The 14262-nt window shown below is 41.8% G+C and overlaps 1 protein-coding gene across 2 annotated transcripts in view; it reads right to left on the reverse strand.

Annotated features, from left to right (window-relative positions):
* Positions 1-14262, reverse strand: part of HACD2 (3-hydroxyacyl-CoA dehydratase 2) — a 113782-nt gene that overhangs the window by 24439 nt on the left and 75081 nt on the right. For both annotated transcript variants that reach the window (XM_069224315.1, XM_069224316.1), the window contains 3 exons: positions 9130-9218; positions 8564-8685; positions 3222-3400 (listed from right to left, as the gene is read on the reverse strand). In XM_069224315.1, the coding sequence (XP_069080416.1) occupies positions 3222-3400; positions 8564-8685; positions 9130-9218 (390 nt within the window). The remainder of the gene's footprint in view (positions 1-3221; positions 3401-8563; positions 8686-9129; positions 9219-14262) is intronic.

The following is a 14262-nucleotide window of genomic DNA, read 5'->3' on the forward strand; positions in this document are numbered from 1 at the left end:
TCGTTGGGGGAAAATAAACAAGGATCCTCCTCTAGTTGATTGGTTGATACTAAGTTAAGCATGATCCCCCACAACTTCCTTGAATTTTTAAAACAATCCCATTTCAAAGCACGCTTATTTGAGGAAACTACTAAGGGTAGAATGATTTCATTGGTAATTTGCCTATCTGTTCTTTTGGCAATGAGCCCATCATATGGGACTAAAATTGGAGCATGATCACTTTTATATTGTTTCCCTACACAAATATCTTGAACCATGTGCCATATCCTCACATCAATAACCACGTAATCAAGTATATTGCTATAAGACTTTCTAAAAAACATGGGTTTAGCAGGAGAATCAGAAGGAAAACGCCCATTTCCTGGGCGAAGGCCATGCGTTATCATAAAGTCTATAATCTGCAAAGCCCTACTACTTGATTTAGGCTGTTTCTTCAAAAAAGAAAATGCAGGAATATCCCATGATGCATCTTCTAACTGCGTAATCTCAGAGAATGCAATATTCGGTTCAAGTGTCACATTTAAATCCCCCGCCACAAAAATGAAATGCGATGTTATATAATCTGACACGAAAGCGTTCAACACCTGGATAGTTTTAGACAGATGATTCGAAGGACCTGGTCTGTTATAAACATTAACGCACAACAGAGAAAAGCTTCGCTTTTGTTTAGTGGATAGGGCCAGGATGTCCTCTGAGTCTACTGGGATTTCTCTAATCTTGCCCAGATCTGAATTCCTTGTCCATATAACAAGCTCCCCTGCCGCTCTCTCCGCCAGAGACGGTCTAGCTTCTTCACAGAATGAATTAAATCCCTGTTTAAAAACATTGGTGGTTGCCCAAGTTTCCTGGAACAAGCAAATGTCAAATTTATCAATAAACTCCCCCCAATCTGGATCGTCTAATTTATTGCGAATTCCTGCCAAATTCCATATCAGAAACTTTAGGTTTAGATTCTCCTGAGTTGCAGGGACCTTCCCCCAAAGATGACAAACTACGCGGTCCAGCATTAATCTTCCCTGATGATGATTTAACCATAAGTGTATCTAATACCGGAGATGGAGACCCCCTGGTCCTAAGGAAGGGAGCTCTAGATCTGGCCCCCCTTCTACCTGTGGATTCACAATACCAAGGGGTCCTCTGATATCCCGGTCAGTTTGAGGCGAGAAACGTCAATCAGTATCTAAGGCAACAAGCGCTTGTGCTAGCCTCCCGGAGGTAGTCGTCACGTTCTGGCAACCACACTCCTCCTTGCTAGCCAGCACAGAAGTCACCTCAGAGAAGACTAAGGAATTTTCTCTTTGGGGTCGTGGACTATGATTTGGGGCAAGTGAATTCAACCTTGTCGAAGACTCGTCTGCCGGCCAGCAGCTTTTAAAACAAATATTTGATCCACTTTGCATGGGGTTCCCCATTTCCAAGGATAATAGCCCCTTACCAACTCAGGCATGGACACAACTAACTTTATTGTGTCCAAATGGCCCTCCATCTCTGTGTAACGCTGTGCGGATATTATATCTGAAAGAATGATGGAACCGCATTGTCTAGTATACCAAATCCAATGTATGACCTTATTTATAAGAGACGCCCTATCTTCATGTGCGTTGGGGGCTAAAGGTGGAACTCTGCACATGAGGATTGGGTATCCACTACCCTTGGACTGGGGTGAAGTTTGCACAGTGAGCAGTTCCTGTACTAATTTAGTACATGATCAAGAAGGCATTGGAGCACCAGGATAAGTTTTTACGCTCGAGGGACTGGTAAGACTAATCTGTTGGTCTCCAATGCCCTGATCAGAAATGCTGTTTACATACGATAAAGTCTTCTTCCTAAGAACAAGTTCGTTGGTTGGCGCAGTATTGGCAATTAATTCAGGCTTATGCACAATAGCAGTTTCCCTTTGATGACTTTTGGAACAGAGGAGGGCCAAAACCACTGCCATTGATGTCTTCAAGTCTTTCACCTCTTCTTTTAAATCCATAACGAGGGCGATCAAGTCCTCCTGAGAATGGGGTATAATGGGGTGATGGCTTGTGAGTCAGGCACTCAAATTAGAGCAACCCAGGTCTTCTGCTTGGCCCTGGGGCTCTAATAGTGAAAAACGATTAGAACAGGTAATATTGTGTACAATCACACTACCTAATAAGATATTCTCAGTGCTTGCCTGGGATATGCATGATTCCCTGGCACATATGCTTGTTCCTTCAGCCTGTGCTGTCAATGGCCTCGTGATAGCACCACTATCGGGAATCTTTCCCTTGTCGCAAGACTTATTTGACAAAAAAAGGAGTAAGTGTCCCATTTTTCAATCGTTTCTGGGGGTCTTATCTTTTTGGTTAACAAAGACTCCACTTCCTCGATCAAATTATCAATCTCATCAGCCACGCCACTAGATAAAATGTGGGGAGCTTGATTCAGTTTAGGAATTTTAGTCTGAGCAATGCCCCCCGGCGGGCTACTCCTTGCCTTACGCTTCCCCATTTAAATAACTTGAACCTACAAAAAAGCAGCTATGTGACGAATCTCAATGAGTTTTATTGCACAGTACTTCAATATGTATCAGGGATGACTCCTACCTCAAAACCACGAGGGGTTGCCCAGCCCAGCCTCTTGACGGTCTCTGATGGGCGCAGACGGGCCCGCCCTTGGTCCGGGCGCGTCCCGCGTCCCGCGCTGCGGGATGCGTGGCGCGCTATAAGCGCCCACAAGTTAGGTCAGCCCCAGCAGCCGGTGAGGATCCTGGGACTCCGAGTCCCCGTGTGAGCAGGTGAGATGGCAGCAAAACAACCATATGTACAACTAATTAACCATTTCAAGCCCAGCCCAAATTTGTATACAAATATATGAAGCTGCAGAACAGATTTGCACTTTACCACAAAATGGTCTATTTGGAGGACAATTCTGCCTTCATGCCAGGTTTGGTGTAGTTCTATTCAGCAGTTTTTGCTGCAGCATAAATTAAAATACCCATTTGACTTAAATTGTATATAGTACTTTTGGACAACCTCAAAAACCTTTGTCCACCCATTTACCACTCTTACAGAAATGTTACATGAACAACTTTACATGGATGCACTAAGTGTGCGCTGAATTTCATGCAGTGTCACCAGTAAAGCACACCCGTTTTTTTCTGGAACCTACCTTCAATGTAGCCAAATAACTAATACAACAAAGTCAAAGTATACAACACATGATAAAAAATGACAAAACAATATTGTACTTACATGGAATGTAAGAGATCATAACTAGGATGAGGAATGTATAGTAGTCAAAAGAGAAGTTGTATTTATTCGGTAGTGTTATGGAATATAGACTCGTTTGTCTCACAAGTGGTAAAGCAGCATATATTGTGAGTAGTTCACCAGTGACTCCCATAGGGTACAAAACTATGAAAAGTGTATACCTTAGGAGAAAAGAAAATACATGTTTATATAAAAAGCCATCTGTGTTCTACATTTTAAAAATGTCCTTCTATGTGCAACTGAAAAAAGACTGCTTGCCCTTTTTCTTCTAGAAGGTACAAAATATGTATAAGACATCTTTCCAATGTTAAGGACCATTGTATCAGAAACAAATAAAGCATAGGGAGTGAGAGCCTAAGGGATAAACAAATGGAACACAAACTGTGATGGCTGTATTTGTTTATGCTTTGATATTATGACTAAGATCTACGTACACGGACAACAAAAGAGGCATCCGTTTGAGAGAATGAATGCAATGTTTTTCAATTAAATCTGTATGTTACAGTAACTAAAGCACAGCACTACTGTACTGTTTGCCATCCTGCTAACAATTAACTTTTGGCTGGTATTCCATTCAAATTGCTTACTTAATTAAAGTGCTAAAACAAGTACAAGTAATGGAAATTTACAATACACTCTTGCCACAATGAGTAAGCATTTATATACACCAGACCTTAGCATCAATTCAAGTTCACAGTTTAGAGAATTGCAAGCCATCAAACTTTAAACCTTTCGCAAAAACTTTTCTCTTCCTGATACACCAGTTTTACTTCTACTGGTACCTGCTGTTAGGCCTCAGACAAGTGCTGCACCACCTCCAAGGATCTGTGATAAATGTAGTCATTTGGCATATATCACGTCAGAATACATATGGCTGGTGTCTATTTTTCTCAGATAACCTAAATTGTCTTTAATCAATTTCCTTGGCTATTTACAAATTACCGATGCTATGTGCCTTCAAGGGTCATCCAGACAAAAAGATTGCACATCTTTAGGGCAAGGAGCCAGCTGCCTGTGGAAATATTACAGTTGTTGGTTACTGAATATAAAAAAATGTATCCCAGTCATTTTTATAGTGGATACTGCCTTGGCATTTCCTTCTTTTGGAACCGCATTGCTGAATCAAACTAGAGAGGTTATTTTATTGTGTTAATGCTGAACATCCATTTCTGTAAATAGCCTGACTCAGTACCAGTAGGCCTTGATCGGAGAATCTTAATTTTGACATCAACCTAGCTGGAAAATGTTATGCGCTCTAATATCCAAAAAACTTTCTTTGGTGGCTGGTACAACAACATTTCTGTATACGAGATGTGCCATTACCATTTCTCTGGTCAACTCCCACTCTGTGTTTGGCCTTAAGAGGGCGAGGGGGGATTTTTCAAAGCAATGATGGCAAATATTGGGGTTGATCTTCAGTGTAAAGAAACAGAGGTGAGCTGCAATGTAACCATTGGTGATTGCAGACTTATGGGACGGTTTAACACCATATTTTAAGAGAAGACCGATTCCAGACTCGCATCTTTGTGTTTTTCTTAATTTGAATCCACTGAAAGACCTGACCAAGCCAGTTGGGTATGTTTTCTGGTTTTCACTCTTTAGACCGATGTAAATACGGAACTTTTCAGTGCACCTTTGGAAGTGTACTTAGGAATGTCCTAGACCCGCATCAGCAGGTGCCTGGAGATGTCTAACAGCAGAGATGAGAGAGGGAGCCCAGTGGCACTCAGAAGGTCCCCTCACATTAGGATGATACCACAGACCAAATCCACTTCTGTTGGCTTTGGTTATTTCAAAGCAGTGGAGCCTCCTCTTTAATGCAAAGTTGTTACTAGCTTTACCCTTTGTTTAGTTTTTTTGAGGAGACCATCAGAATCCTTGGTAATTATGCCAATGAAATATTGACATGTTTCAGGAAGGCATGCAGACCTCCCTCTTTTCGAGGAGTTCCTTTCTCAGGTCTCCATAAGTGGTTTTGGTTTCCCTACTGGGTATGAAGCTTTAATGGTGATTATGAAGAATGTGGCTTTTGTCTGAAGTGATCTACAGTTGCCTAATCAAATTCCTGTCCCTGATGTTAGTGAGAATTTGTAGCTTGGAGATTAGCGAAGTAGGTCATGAGAATCATGGGTCAGCTGTAGGCCTCTTTAGAAGGGCTGGAATAGTGGTGTTAATGGGGAATCGGTATTCTTTGCAAGAGATGCTTACAAGACATTTATGAGATAGGAGGATGCTACAGTAGAAGTGAATTGCTCCATGCATTATGCAGGCCACGAATGACCCAACTTCTTAGATGGTTTGACTCTGAATGAACTTTAGTACTGGCTCCTCTAACATGGGTTTGATCGTACAGAAAGCACGCAGTGTAGGGGTGCCAAAGGGGGTGGAGGAGTGCCCTGGTGTATTCATAACAAGTTTGCAGACTGTAATACCTTTAGATTATTAAAAACAAAAAAAAAAAGTAGACCCTTGCAATATTGATGGATTGCAATCTTTTTTTATAAATGTCTGGGTTGGAAAATTCTTGAAATTGCTAGAGGCCTCCTTTGTTTGCCTTTTCACGATGTACTGGGCTACTATTAGCTCAACAGTGTTATGGTATACTCTTCTGTGCATTTTGCGAAATATGTTGGTTGTAATCACAGTTTCTACAAGGTCATTCTAAGGTCTGGTTCTCTTTTCTCATTTCTAGCTATTCAGCAGGAAAGGTCCTTTTGTCACGGAACGCTGCTGTGTTGTGATGGAGTTACTGTAACAGGCTTGAGAGGGGCTCAGAGTATAATGGTATCAATAAGCCTGACTATTAAGATGCTTAACATTCATTGTGCTTATTTGTTGAGGTGTCTGACTAGTGGAGGGCATAATATGGAGAGACTGCTGGATGGCTGAGTGTACCACATGTACAGAAAGAGAGGGTGATAAAACAGTGGTCTGACAGGATCTATGTTTGCAATGACAAGTTTGTGGGTAGGGCACTGTGAAAGTGCTCACAGCCAAGGCGGTGACCTGCTGTGTACATTGGACAAATCCCTAACTGAATAGTCAGAACAGTCACTAATTGACAGACACCAAGGATGAACATATGTTCAAACATCACACAAGCCAGCTTGATTCTAGGCCTGTCCTATTATTACAGACTTGGGGCCAGCTCCAGAATTTCATTCAAGATTTTGAAAACGTTGCTTTGAGATCAATATTTCACAGCAATTATAACGTTTTTTGGATTAACTGCTAATTAGCCATTGTGCACCTGTATAACTAATACTATTTATTGAGTATTCCTGTTCTCTTTGCACCAGAGTTCCTCCCACCTTCTTCCCCTTAGTTCTTCTGGCAGACTCCAAACATGTCTCAGCCATTTTTGGGAAACCGGCCTTGCTTCTTTTGGTGGTGGAAATGGGCGGGGGTAACAGAAAATTACTTTAAATGCGGGAAAGAATCTTATTTCAGAGGTCGCCAACCTGTCCAGTAATAAGAGCTATTTATGTTCGATGAACATCATCCCAAGCTACTATAATTATGTTAGAGCACATCAGATGAGATTATACCAATGTCCATCCTATACAAAATTACTAGCAGTGATCACCTCTGTGCAGGACTGCCGGCAATAATGCAAAAAAAAAAGAAACTGTCAATTTGGAGTGCCTCTAGAGGGATACGTTTTTGTAGTGCACAAAAACCCTGCCTCTTCTTTGCTCTTCCCCAGACACATACTAAGGGGCTGGAGACTGTACTGTGAGAGGACAGGCACAGCCCTTTCACGTGCAGGTGTCAGCTCCTCCCTCCACCCTAGCCCAGGAAGGCTAATTAGGAAATGCAGGACACCCCTCAGCGACCTCTGTGTCACCGTCTAGAGGGAATTCAGAAACAGTCCAACTGTCAGTCTGGCCCAGACATGTATTCAGTAGCCAAGCAGAAGCACAGAAAGGTTAAGCAAGAAAATGCCCACTTTCTAAAGTGGCATTTTCAAACTTACAATCTAAAAAAACAAATTCACTAAAAGATGTATTGTTAAATTGTGAGTGGAGACCCCAAACTTCAAATCTCTATCTGCTCCCAAGGGGAAACTGCACTTAAGAGATTTAAAGGCAATCCCTATGTTAACCTATGGGACAGAAATGCCTTGCAAAAGTGAAAAACAAATTTGGCAGTATCAGTACATGTCCTACCTTCAAAATACACTGCACCCTGCCCATGGGACTACCTAGTGCCTACCTTAAGGGTGACTTACATGTAGTAAAAGGAAGGTTTGGGGCTGGCAAGTGGGTACACTTGCCAGGGGGAATTAGCTGTACAAACCTGCACACACAGACAATGCAGTGGCAGAGATATGTTTATATGGTTACTTATGTGGGTGGCACAATCAGTGCTGAAGGCCTACTGGTAGCATTTGATTTACAGGCCCTGGGCACCTCTGGTACACTTTTCTATGGACTTACCGGTAAATATAATATGCCAATCATGGATAAACCAATCACCAATAGCATGTTGACAGAGAACACTTGCACTTTAGCACTGGTTAGCAGTGGCAACGTGCCCTTGGTATCAAAACCAGCAAAAACAAATTATAGCACAGGATCCAAAAACAGGAGGTGAGAAGCAAAAAGTACAGGGAAACCACACCAAGAGCTGCCAGATGTAAGAAAACCAAAGAGATGTGTATTTACTTCTAGATCTGTCAGAGTTGGGTCCATTTAAGTTATAGTCAAAGGAAGAATTGACCAGAGAAGGTGAAACCAAAAGGTGTTGTCTTTAATGAAATGAGCTTCAACGCATCACCTGTACCAAACGAATCTCAGTTCTGACATTTTCCAGGTAATGAACAGCTGATTCTTCCACCACAATTTGAAGATCTGTCCATCTTCGAGGGAAGAAATTTCCATTTAGGCGATAACTACAGATCAACCAAGACCAACTTTGTTGTGTCTCATTACTTGAAAAGTTATATGCATGGTCATTAAAAAGAAAGCTAAATCCTCTGTCTAAAGTGCTGTTGGAGGAATCTTGATCAAAAGTACAGCAGTCCTTTGCTGCCAGGGACACAGGCTATTAATGCAGCTGTGTTCATCTTTCTGACGGCCATTGTGCAGACCCCTTTTTTAGCATTGATTAAGCAATGCATGTTCAAACTTTTCAGACATTTTTAGATCCAAGATAAATGGCTCTTGTCTAGAACAAAGCTCAAGATTACGGTGGTACTCAGCTACAAAGGGGATGTCCTGCAATCAGCATAAATGTAATTAAAAATATTATGAAGTAGTGGCTCAGTAAATATCTGATGCTTTACAATATAAAACTGCACTTGTAATTACTGTCATACGTACCTAGCCCACTTCACAATGTATGGAAGGTGATTTAATAAGCTGAATGTATAAAAAGAGTATCTGATTATTTCAGTGATGGTCCATGCCACAACGAACAGCAGCACAGAGTCTTCATTCTGTACCTATGGATACAGAAAATAATTATTTCACTGGGGGTGGGGGAAACAAAATATTATGCACAATTAACAACCCTTTACATTTTCAAATAACAGTGAGCTTAAGATAATGGTCCCTGCTATTGTTGAGTGAAGGACCAAGTAGTGTAATAATCACTATTCTGAACAGATATCCCAGACTTTAAAATGTACTCATTACTGCTCCATGGGAGGTCAACCCAGACTGCTTTTACATCTTGCATTATAAGACTGTCAATGGCTTGATTCACTACTCATCTAAATACATGGTTCATCCATGAAATATTATGAGCAAGAAATATTATGAGCAGGAATTTGCAAGTGACAGTGGTGAAATAAAATTACAATACAACCACAGGAATACAAGCAAAGCGGTCACTAATGTTCACTATTGTTCCACTTTTCTGAATGATCCAATACATTTATACTCACTTCTCTTACACTATGTGTAACTGCCCATGTGAGGAATACCCTGGACATAACCTGGAAGGCTGTCAGGACAACTGATGAAGGTACAATTCCTAAAAACATAGATCGAAATTTGCATTAAAACAAAATAAAACATCTCCCCACTGAATATGTATGATATTCGTTATTTTCAAATGTTATCCTCAGAAAACTGCACTAATCGTCATCCAAGTGACACAAGACAAATTGCTCCTCTTTTCTAGCACAATCTGAAGGATGAAATTAACACCCTGCTTCACTCCGCAAACTTGCCCCTCTCCACCTGTTAGAGGTTCAGTAGGGACGACAATATATAATGCTCTCCTGTTAATTAAAAATAAATTCTCATGTCCGTTGTATATATTTTTCTTAATTCTTTTCTTTGTGTTGGCAGTATTTTACTTGTGCATTAAGCCACTTTACTACGTGTTTCGTCCCTGGGTGTTAATCTTGCTGTTCTCGTTTCTCAGTCGTACCTGTATCTTTTGGGAAGCCATCTATTAAAGTCTTTCCTTGTTCATCAGTCTATCTTCTCTGTCTGGAACATTAAACATGTTGCTCAGTTATATATATATATATATATATATATATATATATATATATATATATATATATATATATATATATATATATATATATATATATATATATATATATATATATAAAAACCATGTCCTGCCAGTCTCTCTTGTCACCATTGTACAAGTCTCTGGGCAGCAGCGTACCCTCCTATCGAGAGATTGTCAGTGGATGTCTCTCACTTTGTTTTTCTGACCGCATGTCTACTTCAGTCTTTCTTTGGTTGCTGTCACTGTGTGCATGTCAGTCTCTCACTGAGAGTTTCTCTGACTGTCCTTTTTGTGAAAACCGAATTGTACTCTGAAAGCTAGGTTGAGGCCAGAAGTGCTCGGATTACTTACCGGTAATCCAAACTGAATCCTAGTCCGAATTGTCAAAACCCACAAAGAACAAGAGGATATATGCTCAGGAAACTGACAACCGTTACTTTAAATTTTGCAAATGGCGTAGCCTTAACCTTTTCAATAAGGCCATACATACCTGAAATTTCACCTTGGTGTCCTGTTTGTAAAATATAAATAGCACCTCAAGAGTCAAATAATACTGCACAGAAAGTAGAGAGCCTAGCACTCTGCTCAGAAAGAATATAAAACTTTTCAAGTTTTGTCATTTTACGCTTCTTCATTTCAAGGTCCTTACAAAATAAGGCCATTCTAGGTAGTACTCTGTTTTCACCTTATTCACTCGCCAGTTGTCCCCTCATCATGTCATGCTATGAACACTGGGGGAGTACTTGTTAGAAGATATAGCTCAGGAAGGGAAGCAAATATCCTTCAAACGACTCAACAACTATAAAAGACTGCTATACCAAGCTCATAATCACGGGCCACTATGCCATCCACTTTTAGGAAAGCATTGCCAATGGGAAACAACATAAAATATTAATACTGATAAGAACTCCGAGGCACCACCAAAATTGAAAATGGTCCAGAGGTTTATCCAGCAGTCATACAGTCATTAAACTTTGGTGCGAAAAATATGCCCATCCAAAATACAGAGAGGCCACTCACCTAATGGCACAAGCAGCTGAATTATGAAGCTAGAAAATAAAGCATGTCGAGAGACTGATTCCAAATAGCACTGGTGAAAGGAAAAACGAGCAGAGATGTAGAATAAGAACAGCCATACAAAGAGGGGGAAGGTGGTGAAATACCACTTTTCTACACTTGACTCAAAGAGAAAAATGTCAGAAATATAAACAAGGTAGGACTGAATCCTCAGACCAATTGGCCTGTGACTAAGAGCATATTTACTAACTCTACATGCCACAAGAAAACGAATCCCACCGGAAAACGTAGGAGACAAACTTGGTTTCCCAAGAACAGCCCATGGAGTGGCAGCAAGGCAAATGAACAACCGCCATAACAAAGCCACATCACCCCATGCAACATGAGGTTACTTTCTTGTTAGGTCAAACCAAAACAGAGACATGAACAATGTTATCTCGAGGCCTTGCAAGTGTAATCTCCAGACATGCACCACAAATAAACACATCACCTAAGGCGCAAGGAAACAGCCAAGGTACCAAATCCACTGTCTGGCAACGTAAAGCAGCACCCAAAACTCTTAACCCCTCGGGTGCCCAGGATGTAACCGTTATGTTCTGATATGGGCCAGATGGCCAAGCACCACTCTTCCCTGGGCAGGGATGGAAGGGGAATCGCTTCCCTTTTTACCCCCGGAGCGCCACATGGCATATGAGGACATCAGCGCGCAATTGAGGGCTGACGTCTTCAGATCATCCTTCGATCACGTGGAGGGGGCGAGAGAGGTATCAAAAGAAAGGAAAGGCCTTTCCTTTCCTTTGATGCCTCTCAGCATTTCTGCTGCCCGATCGCAATGCCCACTAGACACCAGGGAGTTTTTTTTTTTTAATGTATGGAATAAGGGGAGCGGCCCCTTGGGCAAGGCTTGCTCCCATGGGGTCAAAATTAACTTTAGGCCATTTCTGTCCCCCTTGTGGGCAGATCGCCCTATTTTATTAGGGCCTATCTGCCCCCAAGGGGGGCAGAAACCTCTAGGCACCAGGGATCTTTTTTTTTTTTTTTTTTTAAAGACGTGGGGATCGACCCCTTAGGCAAGGGTCACTTCCCTGGGGGAAACATTTTAGGCCATTTCTATTAGGCTGGGGCTGAAACCACTAGACACCACAGATTTTTATTTTTTTGCGGCAATTTCATGCTAGGAGTGACCCCTTAGGCAAGGGTCGTTCCCTTGGGAGGCAAATTTATTTTAGGCCATTTCTAACCCCCTTGGGGGGCAGAAACCACTTAGGCACCAGGGATTGGTGTGTGTGTGTTTTGTTTGGGGGCAGCCCCTTGGGCAAGGGAAGCTCCCCATGGGGGCACATTACTGTTGACCATATATGCCCCCCCTTGCCCTATTTTTGGAAGGCCCATCTGCCCCGGGGGGGAAGGGGGGGGTCAGGGGAGATTTTTTTTTTTTTTTTTTTAAAGAAAAAATTAAGAGGGTGGGGGTGGCCATACCCCCATCCCAAATAAATGGGGCCAAAGCTGTTATGCCCACCAGTGGGTAGATGGGGCAATTACCCCAATCCACTCCCTGGGGGTGGGGGGAATTGGGGCAGAAAGCCTACTAGTGCCAGGGGATTAAAAAACAAAACAAACAAAAAAAAAATAGTGTGGTGGTGGCTACCAACCACTTTGGGCATGGTTATGTCCCAACGCAAATGAATGGGCTAATAGTCGTTCAGCTCTTCCGCACACTAAAAAATCTTATCCCAATGGCAAGCAAGAGGACATTTGATTATTTTGGGTTTTGGTTTTACATCTGGGCCATGAGAGCTTGTCTAACTCTCAAAATCGTCCCACTTGGAACAGTGAGGGCTGCACTTTTTAGACTTTGGGACACTGCCATGTAGAAAAATCCACAAGACCTAGACACACCTGAACACTAAACATCTGGGTGAGTCCAGGATGGTGTGCTTCACATGCACCCACACCATTTTCTTACCCACAATGCCCTGCAAACCTCAAACTTTGATGGAAATGACATTTTTCCTACACTTTTGTGATGGAACCTTCCGGGATCTGCAGGAATCCACAAATTTCCTACCACCTGTTTTTTTTCCCCCCAAACTACCCTTTTGGACCTGCTTTGGTTCCCCTTCATTTTTTACATGTTTTCAGCTCTCCCCTGTCACAGGCGCTTAGCCCACCTACACAAGTGAGGTACCATTTTTACCAGAAGACTAAGGGGAACGTTGGGTGGTAGGAAATTTGTGCTGGTGCGGTGATCCCACACAGAAATGTGGGTAAAAGATTTTTTTACCTAAATTTGAGGTTTGCTGAAGATTCTGGGTAAGAAAACACTAGGGGATCCATGCAAATCACACCTCCCTGGATTCCCTCGGGTGTCTAGTTCAGAAATGTTTGGGTTTGGTAGGTTTCCCTAGATGGCTGCTGAGAAGTGAGGCACCATTTTTTATCAGGAGACTTGGGGAACGCTGGGTGAAAGGAAATTTGTGGCTCCTTTCAGATTACAGAACTGTATCCGAAATGGGAGGAAACACTTTTTTTTTGGCTAAATTTTGAGGTTTGCAAAGGATTCTGGGTAACAGAACCTGCTGAGAGCCCCACAAGTCACCCCATCCTGGATTCCCCTAGGTGTCACATTTTCATGCACAAGTTTGGTAGGTTCCCTAGGTGCCGGCAGAGCTAGAGGCCAAAATCCACAGCTAGGCACTTTACAAAAAACATGTCAGATTTCAATGTAAAAATGTGATGGGGCCATGTTGCGTTCCCTGTCGCAGGCACAAGGCCTACCCACACAAGTGAGGTTCCATTTGTATTGGGAGACATGGGGGGGGGCACAGAAAAGAAGAACAAGGGTTATTGTCCCTTGTCTTTCTCAACATTTTTTCCTTCCAAATGTAAGACAGTGTGTTAAAAAGACGTCTATTTGTGAAATGCACTGTAATTCACATGCCAATATGGGGACCCCGGAATTCAGAGATGTGCAAATAACCACTGCTTCTCAAAACCTTATCTTGTGCCCATTTAGGAAATACAAAGGTTTTCTTGATACCTATTTGTCACTCTTTATATTTCAGCAAATGAATTGCTGTATAACCGGTATAGAATGAAAGCACATTTCAAGGTGCAGCTTATTTATTGGCTCTGGGTACCTATCGTTCTTGATGAACCTACAAGCCCTATATATCCCTGCAACCAGAAGAGTCCAGCAGATGTAACGGTATGTTGCTTTTAAAAATCTGACATCGCAGGAAGAAGTTACGGAGTAAAACGTTGAGAAAATGGTTGTTTTTTCACCTCAAATTTCTATATATTTTTTTTATTTCAGCTGTTATTTTCTGTAGGAAAACCTTGTAGGATCTACACAAAGTGACCCCTTGGTTAATTCAGAATTGTGTCTACTTTTTTAGAAATGTTTAGCTTTCCGGGATCCAGCACTGGTTTCACACCCATTTCTGTCACTAACTGGAATGAGGCTAAAAGCACAAAAAAAACAGTAAACATGGGGTATGTCCCAGTAAAATGCCAAAATTGTGTTGAAAAA

The sequence above is a fragment of the Pleurodeles waltl genome, chromosome 3_1 (assembly GCF_031143425.1).
Source record: "Pleurodeles waltl isolate 20211129_DDA chromosome 3_1, aPleWal1.hap1.20221129, whole genome shotgun sequence".
Taxonomy (NCBI): Eukaryota; Metazoa; Chordata; class Amphibia; order Caudata; family Salamandridae; genus Pleurodeles; species Pleurodeles waltl.